The sequence below is a fragment of the Amblyomma mixtum genome, chromosome 2 (assembly GCF_055824585.1).
Source record: "Amblyomma mixtum isolate Tamu chromosome 2, ASM5582458v1, whole genome shotgun sequence".
Lineage (NCBI taxonomy): Eukaryota > Metazoa > Arthropoda > Arachnida > Ixodida > Ixodidae > Amblyomma > Amblyomma mixtum.
The window spans coordinates 110,176,462-110,197,711 of NC_143013.1; the positions used below are offsets into that span (position 1 = coordinate 110,176,462).

The following is a 21,250-nucleotide window of genomic DNA, read 5'->3' on the forward strand; positions in this document are numbered from 1 at the left end:
GGCTACGCGCTTTCTCCCAGTGAGTCCGTAGTTTCGTACTTGTAGAAAGAAACATTGGAGCAGCACGTGCGAAACGAGCGTAGGATGTCGCAGCGCTGCACACGTCCAACCCTGTGGTTCTGATTCTTCCGCGGCAGAGTTAACTTGTTGGGAGCCTTTATTACGGACATGAATGCAAGGAAAATTGTTTTGCAGCAGCGAAGCAATAGAACAGGCTTTAAACGATGTGTCTTTCCTGTGCCAGAAGCAGGCTTTAATTTCTGGTGACCTGAGAGGTAAATAAATCTTATACCAGGTCTCCATGCAGAGGGCTAACCGCAGTGATGCACCGTCAATTGTAGTTTCGCCAAAATAAAGTACGTAGCTTGCGAGTGCAAGAAATATTGATTTAGGCCCTCAAAGACCACGTGGTCGGAGATAAGAAGTGATTTGAAGAACTGTGAGGAGGCGAACATCGAAAGGTAATGAATGCCACTAGGGAAGGGTGACACCAGAAGAGCACGAGGTACATCAGCACGTGTTAAATATTTATTTTTTTTATTTATTTACAATGCCTTCATTAACAACTTTATTGTAAAAAGGAGGGGGAAGAGAAAAGAAAAGCACACAAAATAAAGTAAAAATATAAACACATTACACGAAAAGTGCGACAGCCATTCAAACAAATTCGAAGGGAAAGAGAAATTGAAATAAGTTAAGGTACGTTAAAACTCATTTTTGAGAAATCGTCACATAGGAGTGTCACAACTATCGCCCATCAACGGGCTGCATGGTGCAAGCTGTTATTTCTAGTTATTTCTAGTTCTAGCGTTTGTCTGCGTCGTTTACTTTCCGTCCCTTGTGTTCCCTGTGCGCTATTTTTTACATCATGCAAGCTGTTGAGGCATAGGAGCTTCTTTACGCTTCCCTGTGGCCTAAAAGCGAGCGTTGTACAATGTTTATTTGTTGAGGTCAGTCAGCCCGTGCGTGGAGCACGTGTGTCGGTGCGTCGGTCATCCAAAAGGAACCCAAGGGGTTGCGGGTTTAAAACAAATATTTACTTACAGGCAGGGAAACACAAAAAAGGTAAAAACGAACAGCAGCTGTAGCAGGAACAACTATAAAAAACACGAAACGCGACAAGTAGGAGACAGACAATACAAAAACAAACAAATCCAACTATACAGAACAACAACAAGTCATACAGAGCATTGAAGGAAGGAATATACAAAACGTTAGGTAGGAAAAGGAGAAAGTCCGGCGGACAATTCACATACGGGGGCCGCGGCGATGACTCTGGTTCGGGTGGCTGTGGATGCGGCGATGGCTCGACGGCGGCGGGCCTTGCGAGATGGAACGCGTGCATCGGCGCGGTAAATCGGCCCTCCACGCCCGCAGACACACCACCCAACCTCTTCAGCTGCGACTGTGCCAAACGCCCCCTGCAACCTGGACGGGCCGGCAGATAGCATACTTCTTCCATTTCCCTCACCATCGGGGCGTTTTTGTCAACGCGGTGACGACGGTGAAGAGGGGACGCATTAACCCGCGAAGTTCCCTCGGAGCGCCGCGCGGGAGAGCAGGAGGGAACGCAAAAGGTTAAAGTCTTCCGTGACAGGCGTCGCCGAGTCGGCTATGCCTGCACTGGTGGTGGTGGGTAGTGGTTTATTAAAAAAAATAACAAGTGAAGCAAAAGAGTGTTGCCGGCCGCGGCAATTGCTATCTAATATCTTAAGCACCCGAGCTGCAGCCGGCGGAAACGAAAGGGAAAGGGAGAGGATAGTGAGGAGAAGTATAGAGGGGAGCGACAGCAAGAAAGGACAGGGGAGAGCTTTGTACACTATTTACAAAATACAAAAGTAATCAAGTTCGCGCCGCTCGCGCGCTCCTCTTTCAAAAAAACAGCGCACCCGTACCACCGCTCTGGAACTCTACACGCTTTCTGGAATTCCAGTGTCGGCTTCGTTCGCCGATGGCCGAGCACCGAGAGATACCTTGACGGATCCCCAGCAACAGCCGTGCTACGTGCCTGCTGCTGCGCTATTCGAACGCCGCCTCTGCTCCCTCCTGACGAGACACGTGCTTCTGGTCTGTGACAAGGAGCCTAAAAAAAAATGAAAACCAGAATGCGCAGGGAAAAAATGGCGGAGGACTGAGCGTGGTGCACTTCAGTTTTCACTTGCGCTTCGGTTCGGTGGATTGTTCGGAGCTCTGCCTTAAGGGTACGACGAGGGAGCGTCTTTGGGTTGATATCCATAGATGTGGAGTTGGGTATTCCCTATTTCACATTCATATATAGCTGGAAGTATTCATAGCAACATTGGCGCAATGATGCATGGTAAAGCGATGCGCCACTACCCTGCGATGGCACGTGCGACAACTAGTGGTGCTTGTGAGACCCAGGTTGCTCTTCCCAAGCAACCTTAAGGTCACGGAGAGAGGCATGGGACCGGCAAACATAGGCGAAATCTAAAACTGGGAGTTTTAGTGCGAGAGCGCTAAAACGCCTCACACAAAACACAGAATAACTTTTAAGACAAAAATTTTGGAGCTAGTTTTAAAGTGATAAGTATCGATTATGCTAGTTAAGGATGAGGGCAATGTGTTTCAATACTTGCTATTCAGGGGAAGAAATTACTATGAGCAGACGACATTGTTTCAATGCCAAACGCTTGCCTTTTGATTGTGATTATGGCGAAACGAAACGTACGCCGGTGGTTCAATCTAACGAGGACGTAACGTTGACTTATAGTTTTATATCTCATGAAAACAACCCAGGCTGAATATTTTTCAGCGAGCGGATAACAGCGGTAGGTGTAAGAACGCCTTCATGGTAGTTGCACTGGCTGTCCTTTGGTAATTGTTTAAGATATAGCTGGATGCCCAATTTTGTGCATCCTCTATACAAAGTACTGGACAGTTATGGATGAATGGAGGTTGTGCACAATAATAATTTGAGCGACAATGATGGGAGTCAAAAATTGTGATAAATTCAGCTCCCTGTACGGCTGGCCTTAGAGACTATTTGCTGGATATGGTGTGCAAACAAGTTTTTTTTATTTATTCATAGATACTGCGATCTTGTACAGATCATAGCAGGGTGGGACAAAACAAAATACAAGAATATAAACACACACAAATTCATAACATTTGCAGGCACTTTTCAAACAGCAGTAAAGAATTTTGATTAACAGTCTCGCTATTAAGTTTGTTCCAATCTTAATTGTCCTTGGAAAAATGGAATATTTAAAGCAGTTATTTCGCGCGTTCAGAGGGGTTATTGTTAGTGCATGCCTTTGTCTCGTGTTATAACCTGAGGAGTAAGAAAAATAATTAGAGGTATCAGCTTTATAACGTCCTTTTATAAGCTGGAAAAAAAAACTTTAATCGACAAACACGATTGCGCTCAACGACGGAGGGTAACCCACTTCTCCTCATGAGCTCACTTACAGATGCACGGCCATATGAGTTAAAAACAAATCTAGCTACTTTATGCTGTATTCGCTCTAATTTCTGAATGTTTGTTAACGTGAAAGGGTCCCAAATGATTACGCCATACGAGGTCTGTTAGAAAAGTATCCGACTTTTTTTTTTTGCGAGCACCTGATGGATATGAAACAAGCGCGCTTGCATAAGCCGACCTTGAGCCTTCGTGCGCATGCCCGAATTTTTTCCCGCCTGCCGAAAGCGTCAGTCGCTGGGAAGCGGCGTTTGAGTGAGGTAGTGCGCAGTGCTCTCGTCGGTTTTTTATTGCAAGGAAAATGGCGGAGCGACAGGAGCAGCGCTACTGCATCAAATTTTGCCAGAAACTGGGCGACAACCAAGTGGAAACCATTCATAATATTCAGACGGTTTTCGAGGACGATGCTATGAGCAGCACACAGATTTAGCAGTGGTACAACCGGTTCAAAGACGGCCGCACATCGGTGGAGAGCGAGCCACGCTCCGGTCGGCCATCAACATGCCGAAACGACCAGGTCATTGCCGAAGTGAACGTTGTGGTGATGCGGGACCGTCATTTGACTATCCGAGAAATTGCGGAAGAGGTGGACATCAGAAATTTTTCTGCACATCCCATTATCACCGAAGATTTGGCCATGGAGAGAGTTGCGGCGAAATTCGTGCCGAAGCTGCTCACAATGGAGCAAAAGCAGCTTCGTGTCGAAGTCTCACAGGACATGCTGGATTCCACAAACAGTGACCCCGACTTCATCAACACCATAATCACCGGTGACAAGTCTTGGGTGTAAGGGTACGACCAGGAAACCAAATCCCAGTCGTCACATTGGAAGCATTTCACGTCACCAAGACCAAAGGAGGTCTGCCAAATGCGCAGCAATGTCAAAGTGATGCTGACAGCTTTCTTTGACTCCCTCTGTGTGGCACACCACGAGTACGGACCCTACAGGGTCAAAAAATGACCAAAGAGTACTATAGGGACGTCCTCCGTCGCCTACGTGGTGCTGTGCGGCGCAAGAGACCAGCGCTGATGTCAACTGGAAATTGGCGCATCCATCACGACAATGCTCCTGCGCACTCCTCGCACTTGATTCAGACTTTCCTGGCGAAAAATCAGACTCCTGTAGTTCGACAGACACCTTACTTTCCTGATATGGCGCCCTGCAACTTCTGGCTGTTTCCCAAAATCAAGAGGCCATTGAAAGGAGCGCGATTTCACACGAGAGGAGATTATTGCTGCAACGACAGCTGAGCTAAACTCCATTCCGAAAAGGGCATTTTCGGAATACTTACAACAATGGCAGCACCGCTGGGAGGAGTGTGTAGAGTCCCAAGTAGACTACTTTGAAGGTGATTAGGTTTCTAACGTTCCAGTTATGCCAGTTTTTTTACTTCGGCCAAAGGTCGGTGTAGAGGGCTAGCATGCGCCATGTGGGTTTATTCCCCCCCCCTCCCCCCTCCTTTCTTAGCGGCTAGGGAAGGGGGGCTTCGTCGTTGAGCGGGCCCCAAGGAGAGATGTGGATGCGCGCGGTCTCATTAGGAGCGCCCATCTTTCTGTCGCCTTTGGTGTCGCCGCTGCAGAACCCGGAGAGCCCCCGGCGGGGGGGCTGCGAGGAGAGCGCAAAGCGGGCAGCAGCCAGAGAGGGAGCGGCCGGCTCACCCAAGCCTCCCATTGTCCCCTTTTGGGGAAGGACGCGTGTTTCTCGCCGGGGCCGCTTTGTGCCAGTGCACAAAGAACCAAGAGCATAAAAAGGTCAAGCCGCCGTTTCATCTTACGCCGACAGCTCACCGCGGCTTCGCAAACACCACTTGCGGCCCAATTAAGTTTCGGATGCTTCGTTCGGAGGTTCGACCGCTTTTCTTTTGAGAAGAGAACACTGCCGAACGAAGCGGAGCCAGGCGCGTCCGGATGAATGGGAGCTGTGGGCGGCGGTGCAGCTGGCTGGCGTCCGGTATAGCCCCGAGGCTCGAAGACACCGCCGGACAGAACGAGCACAGCAACCTGCTTAATTGGGGACCGTGGCGGCCACTTGACTCATGTCGCCGCCCGGACCCCGGAGGACGGCTGGGGGGGGGGGGGGGGGGTCGGCACTCCATTGTGATCCGACTCTTATCGGAAAGTGGATCTGGGCTCCCGGGTGTGGTTTGCGACAGTCGCAGCCGGGTTGGGGCCGACAATTGCCCTAGTGCCGGGAAGCGTCAAGGTCACGGGTACTGGGGAGACAGACGTACCCGTGGAAGTGTCTTGCTATGTTGTTTTGGTGTGTTTTGCTTCTGCCTCCTTAGGGGAGAGAGTTGGTCTGATATAGTGGGAGTGTTTTGCGATGTGGTTTGTAAGTGTCTTGCTTTTCTTTCCACAGGGGAGAGAGTTTGTGTAATACAGTGGAAGTGTGGGGCGAGGCGCGTAACCCAGGCAGCCAATCCGTATGTGTGTGAATTCTCGGAATGTACTATGTTTTAAGTGAAAATGATGCCCTTTTTACAATATGTACATTTGGGAGAGAGCTATGTGCCCTACGGAAGTTGGAGGGCGGGCCACACGCCTAATAACCAATCGTGTTACGGATTCGACACGATTGGATGCTGATGAATACGGGCCGGGCCCATGTGTCTTTAAAACTGGGTCCCGGAGCCCGGAAAAGAGATTCTGGGCTACGGAGATAGATGCAACGCATCTTCGGCTACGCCGAGTAGGGGCCTCCCCTAAGTGTTAGCCAGTTCCATGTTGTTGTTGTGCTCAGTGCTCAACTTGTATATATATGTAAACTATTTTATATAAAGCGTCAATTTATATCCCCTGCAAGTTCTCTGTTGTTTGCAAGTATCATCTCCTATAGACCTTCAGCCTTCAAGTAATCCCAAGCCGTCTCCGACGGGGCACCCCTGGTGCAGAAGAAAGAAGAGAAAAGAACCTATTCGCTTTTGGTAGAATAAGAAGGCGAAACTTTACTGTCGGATACTTTTCTAACAGACCTCGTATTCTAGTAACGGACGGATGAGGGAATTGTACACCAATAGACGAACACTAGGTGGGGATGACTTTAGGGAGCGCCTCAAGAAAAATAGTTTCCGCATTGAGTTTGCTACTGAGTTTGCAGTGGGCACAGCGGACCGCACATAGGCATGTTGCCTTACGCTTCGTTGTTCTGCTTTGCACAGGTTTTTCTGCTCGGTCCGTCCAAACCGCTTCTTCATCAGGATACCGCTACAGTCGACACGTGCCTTCAAGAATATTTGACAACAGATGCAGGAGATTTCATTTCCTGGCGGAATGATTACCTTCTTCAAGCACCGCCCCCGTTCCATGTGACCTGCCCGGACCTTCGTTTAAAAGACCGACAGCCAGGCTTCAACTTCAGTGGGCACAGCGGACCGCACATAGGCATGTTGCCTTACGCTTCGTTGTTCTGCTTTGCACAGGTTTTTCTGCTCGGTCCGTCCAAACCGCTTCTTCATCAGGATACCGCTACAGTCGACACGTGCCTTCAAGAATATTTGACAACAGATGCAGGAGATTTCATTTCCTGGCGGAATGATTACCTTCTTCAAGCACCGCCCCCGTTCTATGTGACCTGCCCGGACCTTCGTTTAAAAGACCGACAGCTAGGCTTCAACTTCAGTGGGCACAGCGGACCGCACATAGGCATGTTGCCTTACGCTTCGTTGTTCTGCTTTGCACAGGTTGGTTGTTATTCTACTACAATTAGAAGTGATTGTCGCGGTCTTTTGGTCCTGCCGTGCCCACAACGCTGTGTTATCATTGCCCAAGACGTGTTTTGTGTTTGCGCGCTGCTTTTATGAGGTGACATTGAATGTAACCCTGGGCCTGATAATTCAAATGAGGACAGTACAGAACTATTAAAGCAGTTGCTTACAGCTCATTCCAAGTTAACAGCAGAGATTGTAGCCCTCAGAACACAACAAGGAGATTTGGAAAAAACAATATCTGACTTAAACTCTCGCTTTGCGGATTTTGAAAAACAAACTGAACGTATTGATAATATGGAACGCACAATTCACGCCTTGCAGTCGAAACTGGTTTATACGGAAGATTACAGTAGACGTTCCAATTTAGTCGTTTTTGGTGTAAGCGAGGAACCAGATGAGACAGAATCTGATCTAAAACAGAAGGTTCTGACTGAAATTTTCTCGGAAACACTTGATGTCCATTGTACTTCTGTCGGTAGAATTCATCGTTTAGGAAAGAACACTGTCAACAGGCCTGTGATCATATTTTTTCAGGATTACAATGAAAAGCAAAAAGTCCTTAAAAACGCTCACAAGCTCAAAGGAAAAAAAGTATCTATTCAGAATGACTACTCAAAGGAAACCCTCAGGAAACGAAAACTATTATGGGATAGTACTAAAACTGAGAGAGACAAGAAAATGAAGGTGACCTTAATCAATGATAAGTTGCTCGTTGCTGGTCAGATGTTTTCGTGGGATGATACCACTAGCACAAGGGTGAAACTGCCATCGCGGAACACACAAAAAAGTGAATGACGTAGTGCGCGGATCAAGAAGGAATTAAGACTTATAAACATTAATGCGCGGAGTATAATCAACAAAACCGAACAGCTTGAGGCACTTCTTCTTGGGTACAATCCACATATCGTCATCATTACGGAGACATGGCTTCGCGATGAAATAGATAACAAAGACGTTTTCCCTCCAACTTATCAAATCTATCGGCGTGACAGATTATCAAGAGGTGGTGGAGTGGCGGTTTTGGTTAAAAACAATATTCATGCGACTTTAACTCGGCAAATTGATGACCATGAAAGCATTTCCCTAAAGCTATCTTTTAGGGGCCGTTAAATTTTACTATTTGCTGTTTACCGAGCTCCAGACTCCCCTCCTCAGTTTCTACGCGATTTGTCGGAACACATGTCATCATTCAAACATAAAAACGTAGTTCTTGTCGGTGATTTTAACTTACCTAACACTAATTGGGAGTTGGCCTCATCTAATTCACGACATTGCGCAAATGCTGAACACTTATTTGATATTATGCTGTGTCACAATTTGAAACAGGTAGTCGGACAACCTACACGTATTCATGGCTCATCTGCTTCCATTCTTGACTTGATTTTTGTGAACCGCTCTTTTGAAATGTTTTCTGTTTCGATCCATCAAGGACTATCTGATCATGAGTTGGTGTATTTCACTTGCGATTTCGTCGCTGATAAATGTGCCGTACCGTCCAAAACCGTACTTGTAAAAGATTTCTCGCGTGCCAGGGATGAGAGTGTATTAGATTGTTTAGAGCTGTGTCTCAGCACCTTTGTCGGAACTGACACATCTGATCTCTGGACCAAGTTTAAAGACATATGCACATATTGTATCAACCAATTTATTCCATCAAGAGCTAAAAAAAGTGGCAAATCTAATCCCTGGATTACGCGAGAAATCTTGCATCTCAAAAGGAAACTTAAACGCTTAAGAAGAGCCCGTGTCCCTCACAACATCATTCAAATGAAGCAGGCTTCTTTGACCAAAGCTGTTGCGGCTGCTAAGCGACATTACTTTCAAACCATTTTGCCGAATTTCATTCGTAACGCTCCTCAGAAATTTTGGAATTTTTTAAGCAAAGAAAAAAATCCCTGCCTGCGATGATGCATGAGGGCACGTTGCTCACCAACAAAAAAGATATTGCTGACAAGTTCAATTCATATTTTCACAGTGTGTTTTCCCAACCTGCAAATAATTTCACAACTCGTGATTCTTGTTCCCAGCCTGTGCACGATCTCGTATCTCAACCTGGTATTTTTGCAATGCTTTTGAATCTTAAAACAAAAGCAACTCCTGGGCCTGACGAAATACCTAATTCATTTTTACATCGTTATGCTGAGATGGTTTCGCACTTTCTTGCTATCATCTTTCGTGCTTCTCTTTTGTCTTCAAGTCTACCAGCCGATTGGAGGGTGGCCCGTGTCGTTCCCATACACAAAACAGGTGATGCCTCATTGTTTAATAATTACCGCCCCATATCGTTGACCTCTTCATGCTGCAAACTTCTTGAACATATCGTAGCCAATTACATTAAAACATTTCTCGATGACAACAACAAATTATCGGCTTTCCAGCATGGTTTTCGCAAAGGCTTTTCTACGGTCACCCAACTTACATCCGTAATTCACAATTTCGCTCAAGTTCTGGACAATTCCGGCCAAATAGATGTCATATTTCTAGATTTTAAGAAAGCTTTTGATTTAGTTCCGCACAATAAACTTATCCATAAACTTGAAACTGTAGGTCTTCCTTCTTTTATTGTTAATTGGGTTGCGGCTTATTTATCTAACCGATTTCAATATGTTAGTGTCGATGGTCATTGTTCTAACAAACTTCCAGTCACTTCTGGTGTCCCGCAGGGCAGTGTCCTTGGGCCATTACTGTTTCTTATCTATATTAATGACATTACAGACATCATCTCTCATCCTGTTCAAATTAGGTTGTTTGCCGACGATTGTGTTTTGTTTAATGAAATTAAAGTTCCAGGCGACCAGATTTTACTTAATCATAACCTACAGAATGTTAGTGAATGGTGCGTTAAATGGGGGATGGAACTAAACGCTGACAAGACAGTATTTATGCGGATCACTAATAAAAGAAACAGTCATTCCTTTTCATATAATCTTCCCACTCGGCACCTTTCAGAAGTCAAAGAGTACAAGTACCTAGGTGTAACACTAACGAATAATCTTAGTTGGAATAAACATATTGAAACCGTATGCTCTTCTTCGTTTCGCAATCTCTGTTTTCTTAGGCACAAGTTAAAACAAGCTCCCCCTAACGTTAAGCAATTGGCATATTACACCATGATCAGGCCAAAACTTGAGTATGCATGCACTGTTTGGGATCCTCACACAAAGACTAACATTAATGCCCTTGAAAGAATTCAGCGCAAAGCAGTTCGGTTTATATTTTCTAAATATCGCACCACTGACTCACCATCTGCTCTGTTGCTTCAACATAATATACAGTCCCTTGAAATTCGGCGTAGAATACTAAGGTTAAGATTTCTCTTTCTATTGAAAACTAACAAACTGTCAATGGCCCCCGATTTGTATCTCCAACCGATAACGTCCAGGTCATCCAGAAACAGGCACACTGAATCGTTAAAACCTTACTTTGCCAGAACTAACATATTCAAATTCTCTTTTTTTCCCCGCACCATTAACGAGTGGAATCAGTTGCCACCATCATCAACAGTTGACATTGATGCCATTGAACAGGCCGTTCATTGATTTTTTTTACTTGCCTTGTACTTTTTGTTTTGTGCTTTTTTTGTATTGTGTTTATTGTGCCCCTCCTGCAAGGGCCCTTCACTGGGCCTGCAGTATGTCCTAAATAAATAAATAAATAAATACAGCGTCTATGTGTTTTGACCACGAAGGTTGTTAGTAATCCACAGGCCGAAGTATTTATACTCTGTAACTTTTAATAATGATATGCTGTTAGTACCGTACACAAAATAAAGAGGCATTTTCTTGTTTGTAATTTTCATGAAGACGGTTTTTTCAAAATTAATGCACATCTGCCATTTGTTGCACCACGCAACCATCTTCGCTAGGTCATTATTTAGACGCACCTGGTCGTCAACTGAAGACACCATTTGATACAGGATACAGTCATCCGCGTATAGCTTCACGCGGACTGAAAGATCTGCCACAATGCCATTAATAAACAAAAGAAATAAGAGTGGTCCCAAAAGAGATTCCTGGGGGTCGCCAGACATAACCCGGACACTGCTAGAAGTAATATTGTTTAAAGTGACGAACTGACATCTGTTCGAGAGATAAGCTGTAATCCATGCAAGTATCCTGTCGTTTTTAATGTAATAACTTAATTTATGAATTAGTTTGTTATGTGACACCTTATCGAATGCTTTGCGGAAATCCATGAATATTGCGTCTGTTTGCTTTCCCTGGTTAATCGATTGAGAAAAGTCATGCAGCGTATCAACTAATTGTGTACTTGTAGAAAACCCATGCCTGAAACCATGCTGAAAATCGGTAAGTACTTTGTGCTGTTCCAAGAAACCTAATATATGTTTATGAATGATATGTTCTAAAATTTTGCATGATGTCGACGTTAGAGATATGGGTCGGTAATTCTCGATGTGTTCTTTTATTCGGGTTTTGTGCAGAGGTTTAATCGCGGCTGTCCTCCAGTTATCCGGTAAAGAACCGTCATGTAAAGATCTGTTGAATATTACTGTCAAGTACTTTGCGCACCACTCCGCATAGCGCTTCAAAAAAGTGTTTGGTATGTTATCGGGACCTGCTGAATTTTTGACATCAAGGTTCAAAAGCAAGTTACAAACACCAGTCTCTGAAATTAGAACATCAGATATGGCAGGGAGTGCTGCAGAAAAGTTGGGCAGGCATCCATTGTCCTCTGTAAATACTGACTGAAAAAATTTGTTGAACGCAGAACAAACAACAGCCTCATCACGCACACATTTGCCGTCTACTATGAAGTCGTTCGTGGAAGAAGATTTGGGCGTGATTTGGCGCCAGAATCTCTCAGGAGACGTTTTAATGAACGAGGGCAGGAGCGTTCCGTAATATTTGTCTTTGTCGCAAATTATTTTATGCTTAAGTACCTCTGAAATTGCTTTCACAATTGGTTTTAATGATGAATTTCTGCTTGATTTCTTTTTTAACCTTTTAAGCCTTCGCTGCAAGCGTAACGTCTCCCGAGAAATCCAAGGATTGCGGTACACAGACTTTTTTGCAATTTTGGGAACGAAACGGGCAATGCAATGGGAGACGATCATTTTAAAAGTAAGCCACAGGTCATTCACACTGTCAGTGCTATTCCTAAAATTCTCATAACATGAATCAAGCATGTCCAGAATAGATTCGTCTTCCGCACGCGAAAAATTGGGAAAAAATTGCACGCTAGTTTGATGATCTGGGTACACATTTGACAAGCTCAGCAGCACAGCTTTGTAATCGGATATTCCGTTTGTGACTTCACAGGCTACAAAGTTGCGGATGGCACCACTGACAAAAAATAGATCTAGAATTTATCCCGCGGTTCCTTGCATTCTCGTAAAATTATTTACTACTTGCAGCAGGTCAAATGTGAACACAATGTCGAGCATTACAGTATCAGCATTATGGGCAGAGTATGATGAAAATGTGTGCCGGTCAATATTAGGCAAGTTGAAATCACCAGCCAGTATTAGTCGATCGTCTCTTTTTACATGGCATTGTAAATATGCTTTTAAGTTTTCCCAAGACCGTAACAGAAGAGTTGGGAGGCCTGTAAAAAACACCAAGAACAAAGCGGACCCTGTTTATGTATGTTTTGCAAAATATGGCTTCAATGCCTTGAGCATCACCCATCCTGAAAAGTTGCAATGGTGATTTCATTAAAATTGCCACTTCTCCACCTCTTCTGTCACGGTCACTACAAAAAACTTTATAATCTTTAGGTACAAATTCACTGTTAAATATTTCATTGCTTAGCCAGGTGTAGGTATGCATGGCTACGTCCGCGTCATGTGAGAACAGCATGCCTTCAAGTTCTGCAGCTTTGTCTACGATGCTGCGACAGTTTATGTTAAGAATTTTGAAAACCGGACTGTTCCCTTGTTGGTGTCACTTTTGATTCCTCTGCATGTTATACCGAAGTGTCTCTTGCATTATCCCATCCGAACATGTTACCGTCAATGTTAAGCTTGTCAAACACCAGCTTAACCTTGGCACCATTGCTCTTTTCCCGAGATGCGCTTTCCCATAACTTTTTTTCTGACGTCACGAATTCTTTTTGAGAAGTCTTCACTAACCGAAAAATCTGTGCCTTTCAACTTCGGGCATGCCTTCATTATTGAAGCCTTTTCGCGGTAGTCACTCAATTTTATGATGACAGGGCGATTCCTCTTTGATTTCATACCTATTCAGTGGCACCTTTCTATACTGTTTATTGCCACTTCTAACTTCTCGTCAAAAATTTCCTTGTTATTTTCTCCCTAAGCTCTGCTTCTGATTATTCATTCTCTTTTTTTATTCCGAAAATAAGTAGGTTGTTCCTAGGCTCCTGTTTTCCAGGTCGTCTGTTTTATTTAACAGGTATGAAATGGTGCCTTCCATTTTAGTTACAGTCGACTTCAGGTCCTGCAATTCCGTTTTTAAAGTATTGATCGTTGCTACCTCATTTTCAAGACTTTTAATCCTATCTGTCAAGCTATCTATCTTTTCTTCAAAAGAACCCTGTTTTGCCAGAATGTCGTTCCCAGAGGACGTCAGGGTGCTTTGGCCCGAGTAGCTGCTGCAGCATTTCCTTTTCTGTCATATCTGGGCCTGGATTTGGTTTTATGTCACCACATTTTAACAGATCGTCTTGGAAAGAATAAACGTACGACAAAGCATTTCTTATACACAGTGGGCAGGGCAATTATAAATATTCAGAGATTTATATGATTTTACTGACTCCAATGCGATGTCGTCCAACAAATAGGCGGGACAAATGAGACTGGTACGGTATACCATCATTGACTGAACTCTTTAATGCCTTGTTGCATGCGCCGATAAAACGCCGCTCATTGATGCCGTTATGGTCAGTGTGAACAAAGCATCAGAGTGATTTGTTATTTTTTGAACGGTACTGCAAGATGATCAAAAGGCAATGCATAAGGACTGGCTGCATTATTCAGCAGCAATATAATTAAAAAAAAACATTGCAGCAGTCACAGCATAAAACGAGCATGTGTCGAATGCATCTAAAGGTGTGCTTAAGCGGTCTCAAATGTTAAAGGTATCCCTGTTGAATTCAGATGAATGGCGTGCTCGGCTGTTGTGACGTCAAGGAAAGTAGAGCTTGTGAGCAATGCTACAGACCACCGTCTTCGCTCTGTTTTCATCGTCAGCAACACACGTCTTTAAAAGCGTAGTTCAGCTCTCTTTTTGCACTCTTCGTTGCTTAGGAGAGCAGAGGTTGTGAGGTTGTTACAAGAGCCCCGGCACACATCCCAGAAAAAAAATAAAATCACTGGACCGTATTGTTTTCTTGACAAAGGCTATGCATTTGCCATAGCTGAGTGTTGCAGAATAAGCTGGATAAGACACTGTCATCCTGGCTGTAATCCAATGAATTAATTCGCTTACAAGATCTAAACATAGAGAGGGCATGCAGCGATACCTGCTGTGGCAGCATAAACTACTGTGGTCATGTAATCATACGCTGCTTTTCATTTGAGTCGTGATCGAGTTACTCGGCTATCAGACTCTGCTGGCTAAGTCTACACGACGATGCCGTGCCAGAGGCAAATGCGCCTTTCGGAATCAATACCCGCTTGACACACCTACCTGAGTTTCGTAAAAGCGCCACCCTGTAAAGTTACTCCGGTGCCTCGAAGTTGCTGGCGAATCGAATAACTGATCGCGTGCAGTGGCTGCGCTGGAGGAGATGGCCCGGCGCGCAAGCAACTCGGCCCCATCGGCGCTGGCCTTCCCTCGTGGCTGCTGGTCCCGGCTGGTGTGGGTCACGCTGCTGCCCCTTAACGCGCTGCTATTCATCACGGTGCCGGACTGCAAGCGTGACCGGTGGCGAAAGTGGTTCCCGCTGACTTTCCTCATGAGCACACTGTACATCTCCGTTGTCTCATACCTGCTGGTCTGGACAATCACCATCATTGGTGAGTTCTTGGCTTACTAGCCGGCTCGCTCGCGTGGGGCTGCTAGCTGCGCCAAGTGGGCGGCGCACAGATGCGCTTGCTTCCGTTCTTTCGCTGGCTTGCGGCAACAGTTAGGTCTTAACGAGGGTGCACTCGCACCTAGGTAAACATGTTCACCTGATCGGATCGATGTGGGAAGGTCAGTGGGGTCGCGGCCCAGGATAGTCGCATTCAATGTTTGTTTGCTGTCAGAATTTCAGCTTCCATTGAGCCACTCACGGCTAACTGGGCACATCTCTGTGAACTTCCGCTGAGCTGCCAGTGCTATTGAGTTCGACGTGAGTCGGATGTCCGGCTTGAAATGTGATGCAAGCAACTTCTTTAAAACACGAGAACGAGGCAGCGCGGAATATGCTGGCATTATTTACGATTGGCCCAGGGCTAGATATATCTTACTGTGCATGCATGCTCGCGCAGACTGTGAGTTACTTGTTGACGCACAAATATATGACACTATGACTGGAGGTTTTAGCTTTTTAAGGCGAAAGCCCTACTTAACCCATTACACGAAATTCTGTCGGCGACAGTCGTTGTTGAGGCCGAAAGATGGTGCGAGAAAGATGGCGTCGCCACGGCCGTCGTCTAGCCACCGAAGCGGCGAGTGCGACGGCGGCATACACAACAAAAACCAGAAAGTGATCCGACCGTTGAATGGTTGATGACTGGACTTCATCACTGGCTGTCACTGGCTGTGATATGCAGCCAATGGTGAAGCCAGAACGCCAACCACCCAATGGCCGGGTCGCTTCCCGCGGACGCTTGAAAGCCACGAGTGTATCTAAGTGAGCGGTGACAGAGGACATAATGGACGCGAAATGGACAATGGAAGATGCTCAGCTTATAGAATAGGGCCCCTTGTGCTGCGATACTTGTGAGCGGTTGCTCTCGTAAGTAAGCGACCGCGAATGGTTCTCCGACATATGCGTTGCAGCGAACACAACGAAGAAATTTCAACTGCTCTATTCCCACGTCGAACCCCAGGTGGTCGAAATTTTCAGAGACCTTCACTACGGCGTCCCTCATAGCTTTGGTTGCTTTGGGACGTTAAACCCCGGTAAACCGAACCAAACTATTCTCACGTCAAGCCAAAGGAGTGGTCGATAAATTTTTGAGGCTCTCAGTGCCTGTTTACTCCGATATTGGAAGTAGACTGGATCAGTTTTGCAACAGTGTAACCTAACGGCCAAGTGATTCTAATGACATCTGTCATCGGCCCTCTGCCCGCAGGGTTCACACTGAACATTTCGGACACCGTGATGGGACTGACGTTTTTGTCCATTGGGGTGACACTGCCGGACGTGATTGCCAGCCTTTTGGTTGTACGCAGAGGTGAGTGGCTCCTTGCGATATGAATCCATGACCGCTCCTAAATCTCGCTGTAAAAGAAAACGAAAATATTTACGGATGATCAGTGTCATGACGGTGTGACTTTCACTGTTGGCTTCAACGCGGAGTCACAAGCACGTGCTACCTAGTGTTGATGCCGTTATTTCATGCGCCCACCATCAAAATTTCAACTATGTTCCTGTTTCATATTGGGCGAGTCGTCTACATTTCGCTGCTTCGGCTTCGCGGGTGCGCATATTCACCCCCATGACGCCTCAGACGGTCACGATCACGTTCACAGCCACGTTCTCGTTCTTTCTCGTGACTGCAGCAATATTCCTTGAGCTATCTCTCCTGATGATCTCATCGCACCCAGTGGGGCCCGTGAGTGTGCCGTCGTGTAAAATATCCAAGAGAACCTGTAAAACACCCTCTAAAAATTTTGTGAAGCGCTGTGCGGTTCATTCTAATGCGGAGCCGCCGAAGGCCTCCTTCGATGCGTTGCGTTTGAGAGGCACATCTGTGACGTAAGTCATTTTAGCAAGCTCAGCGAAAGACCCCTTTCCGGCTCTCTTTTCGGTTTGTGCCTAAAGCCGTGCCTAAGAAGCCCAGAATGCATTTGAAAGTTATAAAGTTATTTGAAGAACTGTTCAATTTCGCTCATTTTGCTGAAATAATATATATCGAGCGTCTCATCGAGTGCGCATATGAATAGCGGCAAGAACACATGTGGAAAGATTTTATGTCTTGTCGATTCTATACAGTTCTTCTTGTGTACATGTATGCCTCTTGCCCCTTTCGATCCATGCGTGGGGAAGGCGTCAGCCAAAGTGAAACCAGGCTTCCTTCTGCCAAGTCCCACCATTCTATTCATTGCTGCTGCTCGATTAAACCGTAATCATGCCTCATGATCACATTGTGTGGGTACTGTGTATGAGTTTTGAGGCACATGAATGCCTGTTGCGGAAGTGTATGACAATAAAGTGGCCACATTTTGTACAGAAAGACAAAAAAATTCGAGGGACGGTTAAGCTCCGTCTGAAGGGATGATACGGATACTCCCACAGCTATATTTAAGGAGTGCGCGGTAGAAGTAGGCAGTAAGATGGTTGTACAGAATACAGGCACAGGAGACGAAACATCTGATTAAAGAAGGCCAAGGCACGAAAGCCTCTGACCCCACAGATATAACAGAACTGCCATTGCTACTAAAGCTGGTGAATAGGCACACGGTAAAAGATATGAGGAAGTTTAATATGAAGAGGATCAAGCATGCATTGAAGAACGGATGAAGGTTAAAAAAAAAACTGCGGTTAAGAGGCATCTAGGCATAGCCAAAAATGAAATGTATATGTTAAGTGAAAAACACCGCAATGCCATTAGCAATAAGTATGCGATAGTCAAAGTAGCCGAATAGTTCTATACAAATCTATATTGCAGTCTATGCAATGATGACGTTAATGAGAAAGACACAAGCACAAAGCAATGGAAAGTCCCTCAAGTAAGGCAAAAGGTAGTAAAGAAACCTTCATGAGCAATGAAAAAGGGGAAAGGAAGTGGTGAGGGTCAGGTAAAAGCAGTTCGGTTCAAGGATGGTAGCGAATTTTGCTAGAAAACCTAGCCACCTGCATACACTGCTTTATGACCTCGAGCGTACCAGAAGCTCGAAAGAACGTTAATATGATTTTAATCCATAAGAATGAAGACTTCAAGTACTTGCAAAAATTACAGACGAATCAGCTTACTGACTACAAAGTACTTCCTAGGGTAATCGCTAATGTAGTCATGAGAACCTGAGACTTCAGTGAACCAAATGGTCATGCAGGCTTTCCTAAAGCCTGCTGAAGAGTTTATCACATTCTTCGTGTCAGTCAGGTGACAGAGAAATGCGCAGAATATAAGCGACCACGATATATGGCCCACATACATATATTACGGGAAAGCATTTGACTCAGTCGAAACATCAGTAGTCATGCAAACATCACGAAATCAGTGTGCAGATGAACTTCATGTAAGAATACTGGAATATATAGATAACCGCTGCACACCGACTGTAGTCCTCCTTAAAGGCAGCAAAAAAATTCCAATAAGGAATGGTATTAGGCAGGGAGTCACGATCTCGCCAATGCTAATGCCTACTTACAGAAGGTATTCAGAGGCTTGGAATATGAACAATTGGGGAAAAGAGTTATTGGAGAATATCTTAGTAATATGCGATTTGCTGATGAGGTGGCCTTACTAAGTCACTCAGAGGACGAACTGAAAGCATGGTCAATAACGCAGGCAAGAAGAGGAGAGCGATGGGTCTAACAACTAATATAGAGAAAAATAAAGCATTCAATAGTTTCGGGAGGTAACAGCAGTTTACAATTGGTAGCGAGGGGCTTGAAGTGTCTGGGAATATGTGTACTTAGGACAAGTAGTGAGCACTGATCCGGATCTGTGCACTCCACAGAGAAGTGGACGCAGCACGCGATCTTAGTCCAGCCAATGAACCGTACTGAAAGCAAGCTGGCGAACAAAGAAGGCGTGCCAGAGGCCTTTACAATTTCTACAGCAAGCTCCTCACCTGTAGCAAGCGGCTGTGCCCACTTGTACCTATCTTCAAACCGGAAATCGTTTGGGATCCCGATTGCACGGTAGCTAATGCACAAAGTGGTTCATTGAAAAGGCGGGTAGAACTGCCCAAGTAAAGAAGGTCCATATAGAGGCTTTTGACAAGGCTTTGTGCTGCGGGCTCACTGTCTGTACTAACGTTGATCAAAGTGCTGTTAAGCGCCGCACCTCCGCTGATATACCAATGACCGCCTGCCAACATTAGAAAAGTACACGGCAAGCTTTGGTGCACACCTTTTTGTTAACAGGGTTCGGCGATATGGCGGTTTGTAATGCACTGGGCAGCAACATCTTCGAAATTCTAGTTGGCCTGGGCCTGCCATGGTTTCTCAAGACTGTCGTGGTGTCGCCGGGAACGCCTGCCGTTGTGGAGGGCAAAGGCAAGCGTTTTGAACTCATTTCTAACTCAATTTTAACTCGGGTTTTTGCGCAAGCGCAACTTGCACCACTCCCACCAACACCTCACATCGTCCCCATACGAGAATGGTGCTCAAACCATTTGGCCACCACTGCGGTGCCAGTTATGTGCATTTAACAATTATGCATGAAGCCAAATGTCAAGATATTTCTGGTGCACATATGAACATTCTATTCCTAAAAACTATTGCTGCGTTGAGGCGTATGAACTAAACCATGGAGGCAAACTTTGAGAGCAAGTTATTCCAGTGCCAGAGACGATACCGTTCTAGTCAATCGTGGTTATCGTGTTTTCAATGCAAACAAGGTAGATGTTAAAACTCTGCTTGCGCTTTAAGTATAAACATTTTGAGGAACTGTGAGTGACATTAAACTCAACAGACACTATTCACAGGTCTAACGACAAAGCACCTTCGCTGGTGCAGTTCGCATGGAATAACGGAATTGTGGATGCCGGGTTCGCAGGGCTGGCCTATTCAACCGCATGTCTGCTGTCCACGGTGGTGTTTCTGCTGCTACTGACTCACCTCAACAAATGGCGCATGAACAAGCTTTATGGCATCATTCTAATGGTCTGGTACCTGGCGTTCATGATTGTCGCTTCTCTGTACGAGCTCAACGTGCTGGGATACGTGAACCCTCCTTCCTGCGAGAGCGACTACTGAGACACGAGGGTTAACGAGCAACGAACGCATGTAAAACGCAGCTACGAACTGTACCACTGCTTGGCATCAAATAGAAACACGAACTTGAGTGTGTCGGCTTCAGGGTACCTGTGTGACGAGGAATGCCGTTCATCATATCGTTCTTGACTTCAAGAAGGCCTGCAATGTCTTCAATGCACTTTTGTAATCCAGAGCCGTCCACCTAACGACAGTGTGAGACAGCCAAAGCCAAAAGGCATAGCGTAGGTAAAACAATATGCACGAGGATGGTTTATCAAATAACTCTGTAGGTTCAGTGTCTCTTACCAAAATATTACCTCCCGCAGATACAGGCGTCCTCAGTAGAGCTATATTGCGGTTCATTGCGGTTGTGAGTTCTCAGGACTTGTCTGAAATAATGAGCAGTCGCTAGGCTTACAGCAATGAATAGAGCATTCGTGATAGCTGCGCCTGCAACTAAAACGCCATTTATCCTCAATGTAGACTAGCGATCATGTTAAGAAAGCAGAAAACAGCCAACGCAGCCAGATGTGCGAATGTACTGTTCAGTTTCTCCAAAAGCAGCGCTTGGTCACGAAGTAAGGTCTCTGAGTTCTTGCATGCATTGTCCGGTAACCGCCAGAGTTGCTAGGTATTGTACAAAATGAAATTGGCGTTTCATGCTTATGTAATGTGTTTTGCAATATTTAATTCTGGACGTGGCAATAACATAGTTAGAAGTACAGTTAAGGATAATCATCCACGGTGCGATAAGCAACTAAAACATAACCTAACTTTTGACTGCATCTTGGAAAAGGCGCATACAGAACATCACTCATAATATACCATTAAAGTATAAAGTGATGAGCCTTCTCTTCAACGCATAAGAACCACGGTAACTTGGGTTTTATGCCAAATTACCTTCACTGCGAAAGCACCATTTTAGCCCGTTGTCGCCCATTGTCACCCACTGTCCTCCAGAATAATACTCAAAAACACGAGGAATAAGACCGTCGCTAATAGCGCTTTAAGCAAGAAGTGGTGAACTAGGCTTTCTGGACACACTGGCATAATAATGAAGCCGAACCTACTCCCTCCGTGATACGTCCTACTCACGGCATGA

The 21,250-nt window shown here is 45.3% G+C and overlaps 1 protein-coding gene across 1 annotated transcript in view; it reads left to right on the forward strand.

Annotated features, from left to right (window-relative positions):
* Positions 1 to 20,236, forward strand: part of LOC149360553 (putative sodium/potassium/calcium exchanger CG1090) — a 34,806-nt gene extending 14,570 nt beyond the window's left edge. Inside the window, exons 7-10 of the mRNA XM_089572393.1 lie at positions 14,840 to 15,085; positions 16,352 to 16,453; positions 19,315 to 19,446; positions 19,949 to 20,236. Of these exons, the coding sequence (XP_089428519.1) occupies positions 14,840 to 15,085; positions 16,352 to 16,453; positions 19,315 to 19,446; positions 19,949 to 20,148 (680 nt within the window). The 3' untranslated portion in view covers positions 20,149 to 20,236. The remainder of the gene's footprint in view (positions 1 to 14,839; positions 15,086 to 16,351; positions 16,454 to 19,314; positions 19,447 to 19,948) is intronic.
* Positions 20,237 to 21,250: the final 1,014 nt, after the last annotated feature.